At 42.9% G+C, this 17,176-nt stretch overlaps 1 protein-coding gene across 9 annotated transcripts in view; it reads right to left on the minus strand.

The window, feature by feature from the left end:
- DDX4 (DEAD-box helicase 4) overlaps positions 1-17,176 on the minus strand; it is a 429,564-nt gene that overhangs the window by 139,114 nt on the left and 273,274 nt on the right. For all 9 annotated transcript variants that reach the window (XM_029577088.1, XM_029577062.1, XM_029577068.1 and 6 more), the window contains one exon: positions 6,570-6,724. In XM_029577088.1, coding sequence (XP_029432948.1) covers positions 6,570-6,724 — 155 coding nt within the window. The remainder of the gene's footprint in view (positions 1-6,569; positions 6,725-17,176) is intronic.

The following is a 17,176-nucleotide window of genomic DNA, read 5'->3' on the forward strand; positions in this document are numbered from 1 at the left end:
GAAGATCTCGATATGGGTGTGTGTCCTTTAGATTGAGGGATCATAGCCAGTCTCCATTTTGCAAAAGGGTAATCAAGGTGCCTAAGGAAAGCATCTTTAACTTTTTTCTTAGAAATTTGTTCAAGGTCATCAGGTCTAGGATGGGACAGCGATGTCCTGTTCTCTTTGGAATCAGGACATCGCTGATGGGCCTGGAGGGCAATTTGCCAGGACAGCCAATAGATTTAATTGGTACCCCTAATGGACATGGACAAATCTCACTGGTTAGATGTTACACTAGGCCACTGATTCACAAAGAACCACAGCCTGCCCCCAACCAGAAGCTCCATTGGCCCGGGTTCGGACAACTGGCTTACGCTCCCTATGCCCAGTCAAAACCCCATCCCCGGAGTTGACTGAGGAGCTGGCTGGGGCTTGGGAGGTCTCTGCTGCCTGGGACGTCCGCAGGAGTTGTAATGGTGATGGAGGAGGAGGACGGGTCCAGAGTACTGGCGGAGAGCTGTTGGAGGATTTCATGATGGTCCTGGATTTGGGCCACAGCATCCCTCAACCTATCTCCGAAGAGATTCTCTCCAGTTCTTGTACCTCTGGTTGGAGATCAAAGGCTTGCAGCCATGCCATCTTGTGGGCGTTGATTCCTGTGGTAGAGATCCTCTATACAGTCTCGAAAACATCGTAGGTCACACGGATCTAGTGTTTCCCACACTTCAGACCCTTGTGCACCAGCGACATGAGTGTCTTGCTGCTGTTGAGGCAGCTGCTCAGTCACCTCCTGCACTTGCTTCTAGATGTCCTGCGAGTATTGGCTCATGTAGAGTTGGTAAGCAGCAATGAGGGCAATAAGCGTGGTGCCTTGGAACACCTTCCTCCCAAGAGAATCCATCGCTCTGTGATCCTTCCCCGAGGGCTCAAAGGAATGTGTCCGAGAGCACTTAGCCTTCAGGGGTGGATTCGACCACCACCAACTGATGAGGCAGCTGACACTAATCGAATCAGGCAGCCTTCTGGATGAGATAGTGCCTCCTATTAAGAAGGCGAACAGGGTCTAAGTGGATGTTGCTAAATTCTCAGCAGCAACTCCTTAAAGATCTTGAGCACTAGGACTGCCACAATCTCCTTAGAAGGCTCCACAAACTGGAGGATCTCATGCATTTTATGCCTGGCATCCTCCTCCGTTAAAAGCTGGAATGGGATGGCCTCCACCATCACCCACTCAAATGCTGCAAAGGTTCTCTGGAGAAGACTGTCTTTGCTCATCTGGAGTAGAAGGGTCTGACAGTAGATAATCCAAATCCTCAGAGGACTCAGTCTGGTCATCCTCCTAGGGGTCATAGGGACTCATCCTCACTGTATGCCACAGGGGATGGGGCCCTAGGTGTTCAGCCTATGTCCAGAGGTGCAGGCACTGAGGGAACTGGATGGGGGACTATACTTCAGCATCTCCGCCGGCCTCTGTGGAGCTTCCTCCTCCTCGGAACCAGTGAAGACCACCATATCAACAGGTAAAGGCTTCAGTGCCCTATTGGGCACGTGTGCTGTCCCGAGAATCAACACCAGCTGGGTCAGTAATGCACTGATCAGCACATTGAGCTTCTCCAGAAGCAGTATGAGGACGGGAGGTACTGGCTCCAGTGCTGTTGGTGTCACAGGTCTGAAGCCCTACAGCACCTGCTCCACTGCCAGCTGGACTTGACACTCCAGCTCCTCCTTGAATGTTGCCAATGCCAACACTGACTTGCCAGAGGTTCCTCTGACCTGTGAGGGGGATCGTCGACTGGCACCAGGACTGGTGGAGACTGTCGCAGACCCCAGGCATCGATGGAGGATGGGTGGTCCTCGCTATGGTTCTCTTTGGGGGCATTGCAGCAAAAATAGATGTATTCCGAGCCCGGCTTCTTAGGCTTCCCTCAATGCTCGGCCCAGTCCTTCCCCAGTGCTGAGGTAGAGAATGATGAGCCCTGTGTCCTCGGCCCGGAGGAGATAGACAACATCTCTATTATTGACGCCCCTATCCATTGACGACTTTGATGGAATTGACTGTCCCGGTGATGTTGATGTGTCCATTGGTGTGGCTCAGAGATCCTTCGATGCCACCTATGCCGATGGCTCGGACTTCTGCAATCTGAAGAGCTGAATCATCTTATCTAATCGAAGTATACATCCTTTTTTGGATCATATGGGTACACAAGTTCCAACCCTGGATGGATGTCATGCAATGCCCCCAGGCAGAGGATGCATACTTTGTGAGGATCAGTGATCGAAATGGTCCTCTGGCACTGGCAAACCCCAGATGTGGCCAAGACGGGGTGAAACAAAAGAGTAAAAGAACGGAATGATGGTGGTGGGCGTCAATGGCCGTCTAGCACAGAGGCACCACCATCACCAACAGACCATGAAAAGAAACTTACCCAAAACCCTAACTGGGGACACTATGGGGAGGCACAGAGAGAGACCCTGCAAAGAAGAAGATTGCAAAAAACCACAAACACAAAACAAAACAAGAAAAACAAAACATTTCCCACAAGGCAAAAAACCAAATTTTTAGACAAACTGCAAGGCTTACAACTCTGCAGAAAAAGAGAGCCTGAAGATGGACCCAGCGTAGACACATGGTATAGTGCATGCTCAATGTACCTAGTCAAAGTTCCTAGAAACTGACAAGCTTTTCGCATCAGGCTCCATCTAATGTCGCCCATGTGTTAGGACTACCATCCTGCCTGTCCTCTGAGAAAGGCAGTTAAGCATAGCTGGTTTAAAGAAAAGTTTGGATAACTTCCTAGAAGAAAAGTCCATAAACTTATTAACCAGGTAGACTTTGGGGAAAGTTACTGCTTCTCTCTAGGCATTAGGAGCATAGGATCTACTATTTACTGTTTTTTTTTTTCAATTTTTTATTTGCTTTCAAAATTAAATACAACAAAATACAATGAAAATATCTTAATCATCAAAGTTGAAGAATAACTTCCAGGAATAAAGACCTTAATCAAGTTACTAACATCATTTCAACTTAATATCATTAAGAATTACAAGGAAATAAAGTGGAATCTTCTCATTTAGAACGGATAGAAGAAATTAAAACTCAAAATTAGAAAACTATACATTTATCTACGACCTAATTTCCATTTTTCTGCCAGTCATTAATCAGAAGATCTTTTAGACCCCGATGACTACACACTTACAAGGATATTTTAATGTGAAACATCCTCCTTTATCTAATACCAATTTTCTATATTGTAGAAAAGTCCTTCTACGAATCTGAGTGTTTTTAATGAGATCTGGAAAAATCTATACCTTTTGGCCATAGAAAGTATTTATATTTCGAAAGAAAGACCTCAATATGTTGTCCCTGTCTGTAGCAAAAGCAAATTGTACTAATAAAGTTTCTCATTTTTATTTCAGTTTCCTCCTGGGAATTTTGGAGAAGATCTGATAAATCTATAGAATTTCCTCCAATTTCATTACCTTCGCTATTTTTTGCTAAATGTTCTAAATCAGGCTCTTTTTTCTTGCCTCCTAAATAGAAGGCCTTAACTATTACTGGCATACATTTTTCAGGAATTTTTAATACTTGAATTATGTAATTCCTGAATAATTCAATCGGATCCATTTTTTTTTTATAATCGGAAAATTGTTAATTCTTAAATTTAAGGATCTTACTACATTTTCCAAACTTTTATCTATTTCCTCTTCCTTTACAATCTGATGACTGAATTTTTTCAATCTGAAGTACTCGTTTATCCAACATATTTACCTCTTCTCTTTGTTTTTCCAATTCAATAGTATGTTGCCCTAATGAATTAGACTTTTAATGACTACATCTGTTAATTTGTTTATTGAAGCATTTCATTTTTCCATATAATTCCATAGACTCTCTAGTCACATTTGCAGGTTTTATTGGCAAACTATCCATTTTAATTACCACATTTATATTGTCCTTTTTACTTCTTACAGGGTCAACAATACTTGATATACTAGTTTCTTTAGGCGTAGAAGTAAAGTTTTCCAAGACTCCCAGTTTTTCAGTTCTTTTTTCCAGTTCTTAAATCCACAGGGTTTAAGATGTCCCCTGAAGTACCACCGAGATCTACTGGGGAAAATCCCTCCTCTCTTCCAGGTGGTGATGGAGGAGCCGGCGCCCCAGGGCTCAATGATATTTCAGTGACCAAGGGGGAGGAACTCTGTTCTAGTGCTACTCCCCCAGCGGTCTGCCTGTACGGGGTATTCTGAGGGTCTAACCATTCCAACACAGTTTTTTGACCCACTTCAGCTATAGACACATCATTAGGAGGCTTTAGTTTTGCCTTCCTTTTGGTGTGTGGCATTAAGGCAAAAATTACTAAAGTTCAGTCAAAAACAAACTTATGTTTCGATGGTTAAATGTATACTCTAACACAAAGATTCCACTTAGGAGGCCTTGAGTAGGAGAAACTTAATATCAGTCCTACCCGAGGGCGATGTGATATCAGGGGTCCAAGTCCGGAAATCCAGGAAAATACATAAAGGCAAATTCTCCCAAGGGCGAAAAGTGGCGAAATCCCGGCAAAGCCCTGCTCAACCGCATGCCCCTTTAACGCGCACGGCTTAAGCAGCGCGCCGGCGTCGGCTGCGTGCCGCTGGTAGCTTTCTTAAGTATTGCATTCCGGGTACACTCCAGAGACACGCCCCTCCGGCGTCCCTCACAGGAAATATCAGCTTTTAGATGGAAAAGAGCTCCGTTGAGGCAGGATAGCTTACCCCCGGGCTTGCTCAGCTATAACAGGTAAAAGTTCTTTTCTCCTCTCGACCTCTGTACTATTTACTATTCTGCCAGGTACTTATGACCTGGATTTGCCACTGTTGAAAACAGGATACTGGGTTTGATGGACCCTTGGTCTGACCCAGGGAGATTAAACAGAATACCCTGACTTATGGCCTCTGTTGGAAATACTACAGTGAAGGGGCCCCATGCAAACACAGCAATGTGTTCAGGCTCCAAATTCCTAGATGGGCATGCTCAAAGCTTTTAGAAGCTTTGATGTAAAAACATCCACATTGTGTTCCATCTGATGTCACTCACGTGAGGACTTCCATTCTGCTTGTCCAAGGAGAAAGTATTCTCATGGTTCCTCTGAACCTTCAACTTCATGTTATGACTGTCTTTAAATTTCTATGGAAAGTCCCTCCCCCTCTTGTAATTTACTGAAGCATGTTTTTTTTCCCCCCAGTGAGTACATTTTGAGTATATTAAGCCTCTTTGTAAGGTTTGTGTTGCAGCCCTTGTGTCAATTTTAGGTGCCCTTTAAACTGCTGAATCCTCTCAATATCCTTGTGACGTTCTGTATATATATATATATATATATATAATTCCAGGTGGTTTCTTGCTAATGATTTATTTTACTTATTTAGATTTTTATATTCCACTTTTCCCAGCACTTCAAAGTGGATTACATTCAGGTACTGTAGGTATTATGCACAGAAAGGCAGTATTACCTTTTTCCTACTGCTTATAGCTTCATTTGTGCAGCCAAGCATACCGTTAACTATCCCTGTTACTTTTTTTTTTTTATTACAATGACAGGCGATTTCTAGATTCTTACATTATTACTCCTCGCTCTTTCATTTAACAGTTTCCCATTTTTATTCTTCTGAAGTATACATAGCTAGGGATCTTCTGCACATCAAATACATAGATTTATTTTTTTTGCACTGAAGTTCAGCTTATTTTCCAAATCTAATCATTCTTCCAGCTTATTCAAGTTTTCATTTTTCTGGTATGTCTACGCTTTTTATATAGTTCTGGGATATCCTGCTGGTCACTTTAGCAGGAGTGAAGTTCATTGACTACAAGATGCTGCATTCTGTCAGTTTCTCACCCAGTTTATAGGTTTCTGTTCAGCTTTTTCTGTCTTCTATGCCAAAAGTACCAATACTGTTACTAAAATTCAAACATTACCTATTGTACCTTGCTGATTCACTACTTTTGTCACCTCATAAGTACAGTACAGTTTGTAAGGGAAACATTCAGGGTGGGTTAATATGAAAGTGCTATTAACATACCAATTTAAATCTGGTGCACATAATCCATTTTTTGTTTAACAGTTTCCTTCTATTCTTGCATGGGAATTATGCTAAAAAGCCTTAAAATACCAGTACAGAGATTTTTTCCCCACATTCCCTTTTTTCTATACAACCCAATTATTTCAACAACCTTCAGTAGGAGGCTGTAGAATCCTTCCAAACCCCACAAAAGGCATCCTGAATCTCACCTGCAGACGTTTTTTATATGCGATGGTTGAGATTCCCTCTCCTTCCAGAGGCTCTAAAACGCTATTTATACAGCAACCCCAAACTCCAATGGCTTGATACATAAAAAGGTTCCAGCAATCAAACATGTTTCCCACAAGATAGAACACAGTACTAACACTAAGCCATTGGGATGACATTTTACTTTCTGAAACGTTTCCTCCAAATCGTGAAAGGCTTGATTCAATCTTAAGCATAAAACAATTTAAACAGATAATATATACACCAACTGAACATATTGTTTGGCCTTGAATTTGTCAGATTCCTGGGATGTCAGATTTACTTACCCATAAGCAAACTTCCTAGCCTCTAGGAAAATCTGGTTGATCAGTTCCCTAGTTGGAGCAATAATAATTGCTTCCGGTTCCTGCTGAGAATTGTATTTGCTAGCAGCAATTCCCTCACGCATCATATGAGCCAAGATTGGCAAAAGAAAAGCAGCCTAAAAAAAAAAGCCTTAATTTTAAAAAATGCAATTGCAAAATCTTAATGTGTATGGTATGCTCGGAAAAATGTATCATATTTTAAGCTTTTCATAATGACCAACAATAAACTAGCATTCAAACTTTCAAATGATATCAAATGAGTTAATTATAGATGCAGAAAGTGTACTGCAATACTACTATGTTGCAATACAAAGTTGTCCATTCACTTACAATACTAAAAAGTGAAATATCTGCCACAATCAAATTTAAAGAACTCTGTCTATATTCCCTAACAGCTTAAATTAGTTTATTTACAGTTGTGAATATGTTAACTGATTTTTATGTTAAATATGTTAAAAAATCAAATTAAGGAATAAGCAGCTACAAAATAGTTTGCTATGCAAAATTCAGAAAACTTTGCTTTATCTATAAATATGTAAATCTACTGGCCCTAGAATCGCTCCCCCAATTCCTTCAATACTCTTAAATGGCTTTTCTCTCCTCTGCTGGCTTCTGTCAGATTAGTGTGCACAACTATGCATTCAGTTGCTTTGCCCCAAAATTATAGAACAAGATATCACCACCCCTGTGCCTTGAAACTGTCTGGCAGTTCTCCAAAGCCTTCCCCTAGATAAGTGATGGTGAACTCCAGTCCTTGAGTGCCACAAACAGGCCAGTTTTCAGGATATCTACAATGAATATGCATGAGAAAGATTTGTATGCAAATCTACCTCATGCATATTCATTCTGGATATCCTGAAAATCTGGCCTGTTTGTGGCACTCGAGGTCTGGAGTGTCATCACTGTCCTAGACTCTGCATCTCACACTTCCTCCTATGCCCGACTACCCAAACTCTTCCCTATTACGAGTCCACAATTTCATACACCTAGGCCAATACTTCTTAGTTTTTACTATCCTGGAAATAGGTGCTAGCATATTTATGTATTTTGTTTTCTGCACCTATCAACAAATTGTATTCCTTTATTACTATGCAATGTACTTATCTTTTCTTTAGGTTATTCTGTATATTTGCCTCACCTAGTTGTTCATGTTCTTTAACGTAATCCCACTGGATATTAATTTAGAAAGAGGTAGAATATCAGAAGTTCATAAAAAGGTTTGCAGCAGCATCTATGACTTGTAAATGTGGATTTCTTATATGGGAGGGTGTGTGTTTTGACCACTAATTAATGCTGCCTAAGGAGAATACAAGTGAAACTAGCAACTGCAATGTAATTATCATTAAGAACAGCAAAACAATTTGCACAATGTTTAAATGATTTGATATGTTGCATTTATTTCACAGTGTCTGATATGAACATTAAAATTCCCATTAAAATACAGATTTAAGGCCATATCGGAAAATTATAGTGCATTATACTAAGCTGCACTTTGATATAGAGACGGGAAACTGCTATAGAAATTTATCTAAATAACCAATTGGACAAGATTTGAAATATTCCATGAAAATAACTGGATGCCGTTTCAGAATGTTATGCATGATTTTGTTCAAGAGCTTTTACAGGAAAGGCATACAAAATCAAGTTGGTTGACTGAAAGGTACAATTTTTATACAAGATTTTCAAACAGTATATTCAACAAAATCACAAAGTTAAATCTACACAGATAATTGCATATTAAACAAATTAAGATATCTAACAGCAGAGAATTAGAATTACATTTTATGTTTAAGTGAAAGGGAATTTTGATAATTTATGTCTACTTCTAAAGTAATATTCAGTGTAAATTATGTTAAAAATGATTAAAAATTTGAATTAAAATCAATTGAATTAGGGAATTTCCTACATTTTTAATTGAATCTTTAGAACTCGATTATGCTAACAGACTGAGGTACATAGCATATTTATAGACCAATGAAGTTTCACTTTACAATGAATCCATGATGTCTGAATAAGTAACTTAATGAAAATTAAAATATTTATTTAAAGGCTTTCATATACCGGTATTAGTGGGGACATCATACCAGTTCACATTTCAACAAAAGGATGAAAATACATGTAAACAGGGTAGGTAAAACTGGGAGGGAAAACAAAAGAGCAGCATGGGAATCGAGATGTTATAAAACAAGATGTGAACAAGGAGGTAACCTTAATTTAAGGAGAGAATTATGCTGATATAGAGGTGCATGAGGGCTGAGATTGTGTCAAGTTTATTCCGGGTAAGCACGTTTGAATAACCATGTTTTTAATTTTTTTTAAATTTGAAAGTGCATGATTCGAGGTGGAGGGTCAGGGGAAGGGAAATCCAGAGAGACGGGCCGGCAATTGAAAAGGCACGGTCGTGTGTGGAAGAAAGGCGGGCTGTTTTAAGGGAGGGTACAATTAAGGTGCCTTTGTTGGTGATTCTGGTGGGTCTGATCGACCGTTAAAGGATAAAAGGATGGTCGAGCCAGTTGGAGTTGTGAATATGGAGGGATTTCTGTACAATGCTCAGCACTTTGTAGTGGATACGGAGTGGGATTGGGAGCCAGTGCAGCTCTTTGAGGATGAGTGTGATGTGATCGCTTTTATGGGTATTTGAGAGGATACGGGCTGTTGCATTTTGCAGCATTTGTAGTGGTTTTATCGTAGAGTAGGGGAGCCCTAGGAGAAGGGCGTTGCAGTAGTCTAGTTTGGTGGAGATGATGGCTTGGATCACAGTACGGAAGTCTTGGGTGTACAGTAGTGGTTTCAGTTTTTTTTAAGACGTTCAGTTTGAAAAAGCCTTCCCTAAGAATAGAGTTAACGTATTTCTTCATGCTTAGATGTTCATCCAAGAGGACTCCAAGATCTCTTACATATGGTTGAGTGGTGGTGAGGTTTAATTTAGGGTCGTTGGGAAGGAGGGGGGTGGGGGGAGAGTGGGAGGAGATAAGTAGGAGTTCAGTTTTGTTCGTATTGAGTGCAAGGTGGAGGTTGGTTAGCAGGGAGTTGATGGCTGAAAGGCAGTTCTCCCAGTGGTTTAAGGCATCAGAGATGGTGTTGTGGATTGGTATAATGATCTGCACATCATCGGCATACAGATAGAACTTAAACTAAAGTTCAGTGAGTAGCTGGCATAGGGGGGTAAGGTAGATGTTGAAAAGGGTTGATGAGAGTGATGAGCCTTGTGTGACACCGTGTTACAGGGGGTGAGAAGCAGATGTGGTTTCTCTGATTTTTACGGAGAACGTCCTGTTCGAGAGATAGGATTTGAACCAGGCAAAGGCTAGGCCAGAGATGCCTATGTGTTCAAGGCAAGCTAGGAGGTGGTTATGGCTGATGGTGTCAAAGGCCGAGGAGATATCAAGGAGGGCCAGGATGTAGCTATGACCTTGGCCTATTCCTCTGAGAAGGTGGTTGGATAGGGAGAGGAGTAACAACTGTGTTAAAGTACTTCCTGAAGCCGAACTGGGAGACGTGGAGGATCTCATGATTTTTTAGATAGTCCATAAGTTGAGAATTAACAACTCTTTCCATTAGCTTAGCAATAAAAGGGAGGTTGGAGATGGGGTGGAAATTGGCGGGCTCATTGGGGTCTAAGGCTGGCTTTTTTAGGAGGTGTTTGACTATCGCGTGCTTGAGTGTGTGTCAGGGACAGTAGCATGAGAGAGGGAGCAGTTGATAATGTCTGCTACGGTGCTGGCTATGGTGTTGGGGATGGTAAGAAGGGCTTTAGCGGAGATGGTGTCATTAGGGTGGGAGGCAGGTTTAAGTTTTTTGAGGATGTTTTTGATTTCTTTGGAGGAGGTGTGGTCAAGTGTAGACATTGAGGGGCAGGAGGGGGCGGTAGGAGTGGTCGGGGGGAGGGGGGTTGTGGGGGAGAGGGAATCTTGCCAGGAGGTTTGCTACTTTACTCTGGAAGTAGGAGGCGAGCTCTTCACATTTGGAAGCCGTGTCGGAGTTTGGTAAGGTGAGTGGGATAGGTTTGGTGAGGCCAGACACGTAAGAGAAAAGTGCTGTAGGGTTGAAACTGTAGTCGTGGATTTTCCTGGCGTAGAAATCTCGTTTGTGTTTGATGGTTGTGAGTCTGTAGTTATGTGGCGCCGTTTTGTAGCTGGAGGAGTGCTGTGCAGTTGAGTTCTTACGCCAGATACGCTCTTTTTGTCCGAGGTTGTTTTTAGGGCCTTAGGTTCCAGTGAGTACCAGGGCTTTGTGGGTTTGGAAGTGTTTATGACTCGTTTGGTAATGGGGCAGAGTTTATTGGCAATGTCTTCTGTGATGTTGTTCCAGGAGGTTAGTGCTGCATTAGGGTCAGAACAGATTAGATTGGGTAGGGAGGTCGTGAGTGCAGCAGCTAGCTCGTCACTGTGGCAGGATTTTCTGGATATAATGGTAGAGTGGAGGGCGGGCATGTGCGGTGGGGGGGGGGGGGGTATTAGTGGATAAAAGGGCTTCTATAAGATAGTGGTCTGACCAAGGAACTGGGGTGCAGGTAGGGGTGAGGGTAGCCAGGAGGTCAGAGTTGATGAAAATCAGGTCAAGTGTGTGACCTGCTTTGTGTGTGGGGGATGTTATGATCTGTTGGAAGCCTATGGCGTGGAGGGACTTGATGGTTTCGCATGATGAAGTGGGGGAAGGGGATTCTACATGTAGATTGAAATCTCCGAGTATCATGGAAGGGCTATCTGGATTGATCCATTCAACAATGAATTCAATGAGAGGTGAAGTTAGCAAGTAGCACATTTAAGACTAATTGGAGAAAATTCTTTTTCACTCAACACACAATAAAGCTCTGGAATTTGTTGCCAGAGGATGTGGTTAGTGCAGTTAGTGTAGCTGGGTTCAAAAAAGGTTTGGATAAGTTCTTGGAGGAGAAGTCCATTAATGACTATTAATCAAGTTTACTTAGGGAATAGCCACTGCTATTAATTGCATCAGTAGCATGGGATCTTCTTGGTGTTTGGGTAATTGCCAGGTTCTTGTGGCCTGGTTTGGCCTCTGTTGGAAACAGGATGCTGGGCTTGATGGACCCTTGGTCTGACCCGGCATGGCAATTTCTTATGTTCTTAGGTGAGGGATTGGATTCAAGGAGCATGGGAGGGGCGTACATCAAACAGATTTGCAGTTCCTTTGACCTGAAGAGGCCTATTTCAAGCTTGGGAGGGGTGGTAATGTGAATGGGTTTGAGGTTGAGGAGTTTCTTGGCTGCTAGGAGGCAGCCTCCACCTCTTTTTTTGGGTCTGGGGATGGAGAATCTCTCATAAGTTGAGGTCGGGAGCTGGTTAGTAAGTACGATGTCTGTGTCCTTGAGCCATGTCTCGTGATAGCGCATATGTCTGGTTTGCAGTCGGTTAGCATGTCGTTGAGTAGGGTGGGGTTTTTTTTTTGGTTTTTTTTTTAGAGAGGGATTGTGCATTAAAGAGGATTATGGAGAGAGTGGTGAGACCTAGGAACTGTGTTAATGGAGAAGTGAGAATGGGGATTAGTGATTTGCAAAGAATGGGTGGATGATGGGGGTGGTGGATGGGAGGGATGGGGTAGGTTGCCATTTGAGGGAGCTGGAGGAATCTGGGGAGGAGACGGGCGAAGGTAGGTGTCCGGGGGGGGGTTATTGAGAGGTAAGTGGTGAGTGCAGGTAAAGAGCCTGGGATGGACTACAGAAAGATGTGGGTTGCAGTAGAGGTTGAGAGCAATATAAAACTCATACAGGGTACAAGCAAGTACAATGTGCCAGCGCTGAATGTTACAAAACTAGTACAATGGAAAGCATAGAGCACACTTAGCTTTGGTATATCCAAGTAGAATGAAAGGAAGGCAGCCAAGGAACTTAATAAAACTGGTTGCATTTAGTTGGGGATGCGTCCATATGTAGTGGTGGCTCGGCAAGCTGGGTTGTGAGTCAGATTCGGTACGCCAAGGGGAGACACAAAGGGGCGCAACAAGGGGCAGGCCCCTTTGGCGCGCGTGATGCAGAGGACAGCGTCTCATTTTAAAGGGAAATATACTATAATATATACTATTATATACTATAACTAAAGAAATATACTATAACTAAAGAAATAACTAATAACTAAACAACTACTTGCACTTAGACTGCCTATCAACCAGATGAAAAGGATTGCTGTCCAATTCAGCCGTTAATATAGAATTACCAGCCTCTTTATATGGTCATTACCATCACCAGGCCCTTGGAGAAAATCCTGGGTGTGGTGGCCAAACCGAAAGGTAGTACTCAAAAACTGATAATGTTGTCCTAAAACACCTAAGTGCCAAAGCGATGATGCTCCAGCCGAAAGGGAATATGTAGATACACCTCTGAAAATCCAGAGACATAAAAAAATTTGCCGAACTCTAATGCCATTATTACTGAGTGCAAGGTTTCCATTTGTAAATAAGCCACTCGCAATGAATACTGACTTTAGGACTGGGATGGGGGAGAGGAAACCTCCTTGGGCACAATGAAATAAATGGAATAATGGCCCATCTTTCTTGTTAATTAAGCACTAGAACCACAGCCCCCCAAGCTCAGGGGCCTCAACAATGTAATCTCTGTTGCCAGCCTCCTTTCCGGAGAGTCGCAGGGAGATGCCATGAAGTCGTCCTAAGGAATGCAGAACGCCAGAGCATGACCATTCCTCATCACCCGCAGAACCCAATGGTCTGACGTGATCTTGACCCACCTCCGATTAAAGGAGACAGGCAAACCCCCTATCTCCAGCTGCAGGATGTGGGTCATCACACCTTGATTGAGGGGGTCAGGCTGCATCGCCACCTGGGCCTATGCCCTGCCTGGGCTACTTGGGTTGAAGGACTCACTCAGATTTAGCCCTCTGATATGGTATTTCTCTGTAGGGTCGAAAACTTCTGAAAACCCTAGCATGGCCCCCATGCCGAAAGAGTGCGGTGCCTGCTTTTAATCCTCTGGTAAATGAGGAACTTGGGATTCACCCCACCTATAGGCATTTACTCTAACTCACTCCCAGAACAAGAGTGATCCTTTAAGGACAATTTCATAAGGTTACACTTTGAAATTGTAGCAGCCTACCAATCTCAGCTACAGCTGACGCGTGGCTGCTAACACCGAAGCCACCATTCTGGCAGAGAAATGTACCAAGGTGCAGATTGAATCCTCCAAAAAAGCAGCAGCCGGTTCCATCACAGCCCTGGTATTCCAACCAACCTCAAGACTTCCTGAGATAGAAGTAAACAAGCATGAGCTATCAGGAAGCAGCAAAAGGCTAACCACAATTCATTGCCATTGCCTCAAGTCCTGCATAAGAATAGCCTCAACTCTCTTATCCTACACATTCTCTGATGCCGCTCCCCTTTCTGTAGGAAGGTCATCCGCTTGGAGACTGCACATTTATTTAGTTAGTTAGTTAGTTAGTTTAACATTTCTTATATACCGATGACCGTTCGCACATCGCATCGGTTTACAGTGAACAAAAAACCATTGGACAGAGCCCTTACAAATAACAGATAATATAGTAACTAGGTAACATATACAAATAGTTGGGAGGAGCCCTTACATGAAATACAAACATCAAGGAGGGAATGCTAAGGGTATATGCTAAGGGATTGAGCTATAACAGAACCTATATACAGATTATTGCACAGTACAAAATCATCAGGCAAAAAGGCGTTCATACCAGGATATCATTCGTAAGGGGCAATTAAGTAATGGGGGGTGAGATGGAGTAAGCTTGCTGGAAGAGCCAGGTTTTAAGTTTCTTTTTGAAGGCAGGGGTATAGGTCTCAATGCGAATATCATGTGGCAGTGAGTTCCATATGGCTGGGCCGGCAAGGGAAAAAGCTCTGTTCATGGTGGAGGAGAGTTTAAAAGGTTTGATAGTTTGGGCATGGAGTGTTCCTTGGAGTGCAGGGCGGGTGGGTCTCTTGGAGGTACGGGGTAAGAAGGGGGGGTTAATCCAGTTGAGGTTGGAGTTAACTAGACTCTTGTGTATGATCGAGAGAGTTTTATAAAGAATTCGTGACTGTATAGGGAGCCAGTGTAATTGAATAAGTGTGGGGGTGATGTGATCTCTTTTCTTTGTGTTTGTCAATATCCGAGCGGCGGCGTTTTGTAAGAGTTGGAGAGGTCTAGTGTGTATTGCAGGAATGCCAAGTAAGAGCGCATTACAATAGTCAATCTTCGATAAAATAATAGCTTGGAGGACAGTATGGAAATCATTGAAATGTAGTAAGGGTCTGAGTTTCTTTATTGATTGTAGTTTAAAGTAGCAATCCTTTATGATGGATTTGATGAATGGTTTGAATGAGAGGTGATTATCAATAATGACTCCTAGGTTGCGAGTGTGTGATGGGAAGTTGGTGGCAGAGAAGGTAGGAGGGATGTCTGGGAGCGGTTGCTTATTGGATATGATTAAAAGCTCAGTTTTGTTTGAGTTAAGAGCTAGATGCATGTCCTTTAGGAGTTGGTTGATAGAGGAAAGACAAGATTTCCAGCTGTGTAGAGCGGTTTGGATGGTGTCTGAGAAAGGGAAGATGATTTGTACATCATCAGCATAAATAAAATGTTTGATGTGTAGATTAGTAAGAAGCGTAGTGAGGTGAAGCATGTATATATTAAACAGAGTAGAAGAGAGAGAGGAACCCTGGGGAACACCTTGGGGGAGACTGATGGGATCAGATTGGTTATTGTCCATAGTGACAGTAAAAGTACGATTTTGAAGATATGATTGAATCCAATCAATGGCTTTGCCAGTAATCCCAATATTTCTAAGTATGTTGAGTAGGACATCATGATTAACAGTGTCAAACGCAGCTGATATGTCAAGTAACGCAATAAGGTAGGATGACCCTGAGTCGGTTCCTTTGATAAGGGTATCGTGTAGGGAGAGGAGAAGTGTTTCAGTACTTAAGTGCTTCCTGAAACCATATTGGGTAGGAGGGAGGATGTTATTCTGCTCAAGGTGATCGGAGAGGCGTGAGTTCACTAGCTTTTCAATAACTTTAGCTAGGAGGGGTAGGTTGGACACAGGTCTGTAATTAGAGAGGATGGTGGGGTCAAGGTTGGATTTTTTGAGTAATGGTTTCACTATGGCTTGTTTCAGAAAGTCTGGGACAATGCCATGCTCTAGGGAGCAGTTAAGGATATTCGAGAGGGGTTTGGCGATCACATTGTGAATAGAAAGTAGGAGTTTAGAGGGGATCGTTTCGGAGGGATGTGTGGAGGGTTTCATTTTCTTAAGTATGTTCTCTACTTCCAGGGAGGATGTGGACTTGAAGGAGAAAGTGACTGTTAGCCGCCGCTAGGGAGCTAGGGGAATTGATAATGGGGAGAAAGATATTGAGGTTGTTGTGTGAGAACTGTGCTGTGATGGAGGATACTTTGTTTTCAAAAAATTGCGCTAATTCATTGCAGCGATTTGTGGAGGATAAAGTCGATTGTTGCGTGTGTATGGGAGAAGTAAGGTTAGCAACCATGGTGAACAAAGCCTTGGGGTTGTATTGTAGACCATTTATTTTATTGGCGTAGTATTCACGTTTGGAAAGTTGGATAGAGTTTCTATAGTCATGCATGCGTTGGTAGTAGAGGGTTTTGGTTGCGGGGGATTGCTGTTTACGCCACGATCTTTCCGTGGCTCTGAGTTGGATTTTGAGATTTCTGAGGAAAGGAGTGTACCAGGGTTTCTTATCCACTTTTGGAAAATGCACAACTGCTCTCTCTCGCTCTTGGATCAAGGGAGTACAGCCCTACCAAGGCTTGTCCCCATTTAACAGTTTCCGAAGCACCACATTCAAGGCCAATCAAGGCATTAAAACAGGATTCTTTGGCTAAGATATGGAATCAACACCCAGAACTCTCAACTTCGTCAGAAGCTGGGAGATCAGAGCTGGCAACCCCCTTATGACTCCAAACCTGGAAGAGCTTTCTAACCTCCAGCGAGTAAGGATCACCCTAGTCATCAGGCGCAGCAGGGTCTCCATCAGTGGAACCTGCAGCAGGCCAGGGCATACTCAGATGCTTATCTGCAGTACAGACTTGCGGTATTCCGCAGCCTGAACTTCCAGGTTTAGCCGGGTCCACTGAACATTAGAAGGGACTGGATGCAGCCCTTGAAAAAATTTCAGCCAAGAAAAAAGGCAAAAAGATCTACACTAAAACCAGGGGGCATGATAGAGGTGTCCACTGAAGTCCTGCTGAAATTCCAGTTAGGAGAGCCTCAAAACCAGGCAAAACTTAAGATAGATCCTCCTCCGGTCCCATTCCCGTATCCTTCTGGGAAGGGCCAGGCTCAGCCAAATCCATGGGAAACAACTCTCCCTGAGCCTCCAGGCAGTGCTGATAAGATTAGAAGGGCTACCCTGCTGTAATGCCCAAACATGGAAAGTAGTGCAAATCACAAGGTGCTTAGAATTTTTACTACTAGCACCATGGATAAGATGTCCACTAGCAGCATGCTTACATACAAGCATCTGACAATGTGCATCCAACTGTGTCTCCTGTACAAGGCAAGCTCAGAAAGGTCATCCAAAAACAGGACGCCTGAACTTAGGGCGCCCAAGTACGGGATACCTATATT

The sequence above is a fragment of the Rhinatrema bivittatum genome, chromosome 1, assembly GCF_901001135.1.
Source record: "Rhinatrema bivittatum chromosome 1, aRhiBiv1.1, whole genome shotgun sequence".
Lineage (NCBI taxonomy): Eukaryota > Metazoa > Chordata > Amphibia > Gymnophiona > Rhinatrematidae > Rhinatrema > Rhinatrema bivittatum.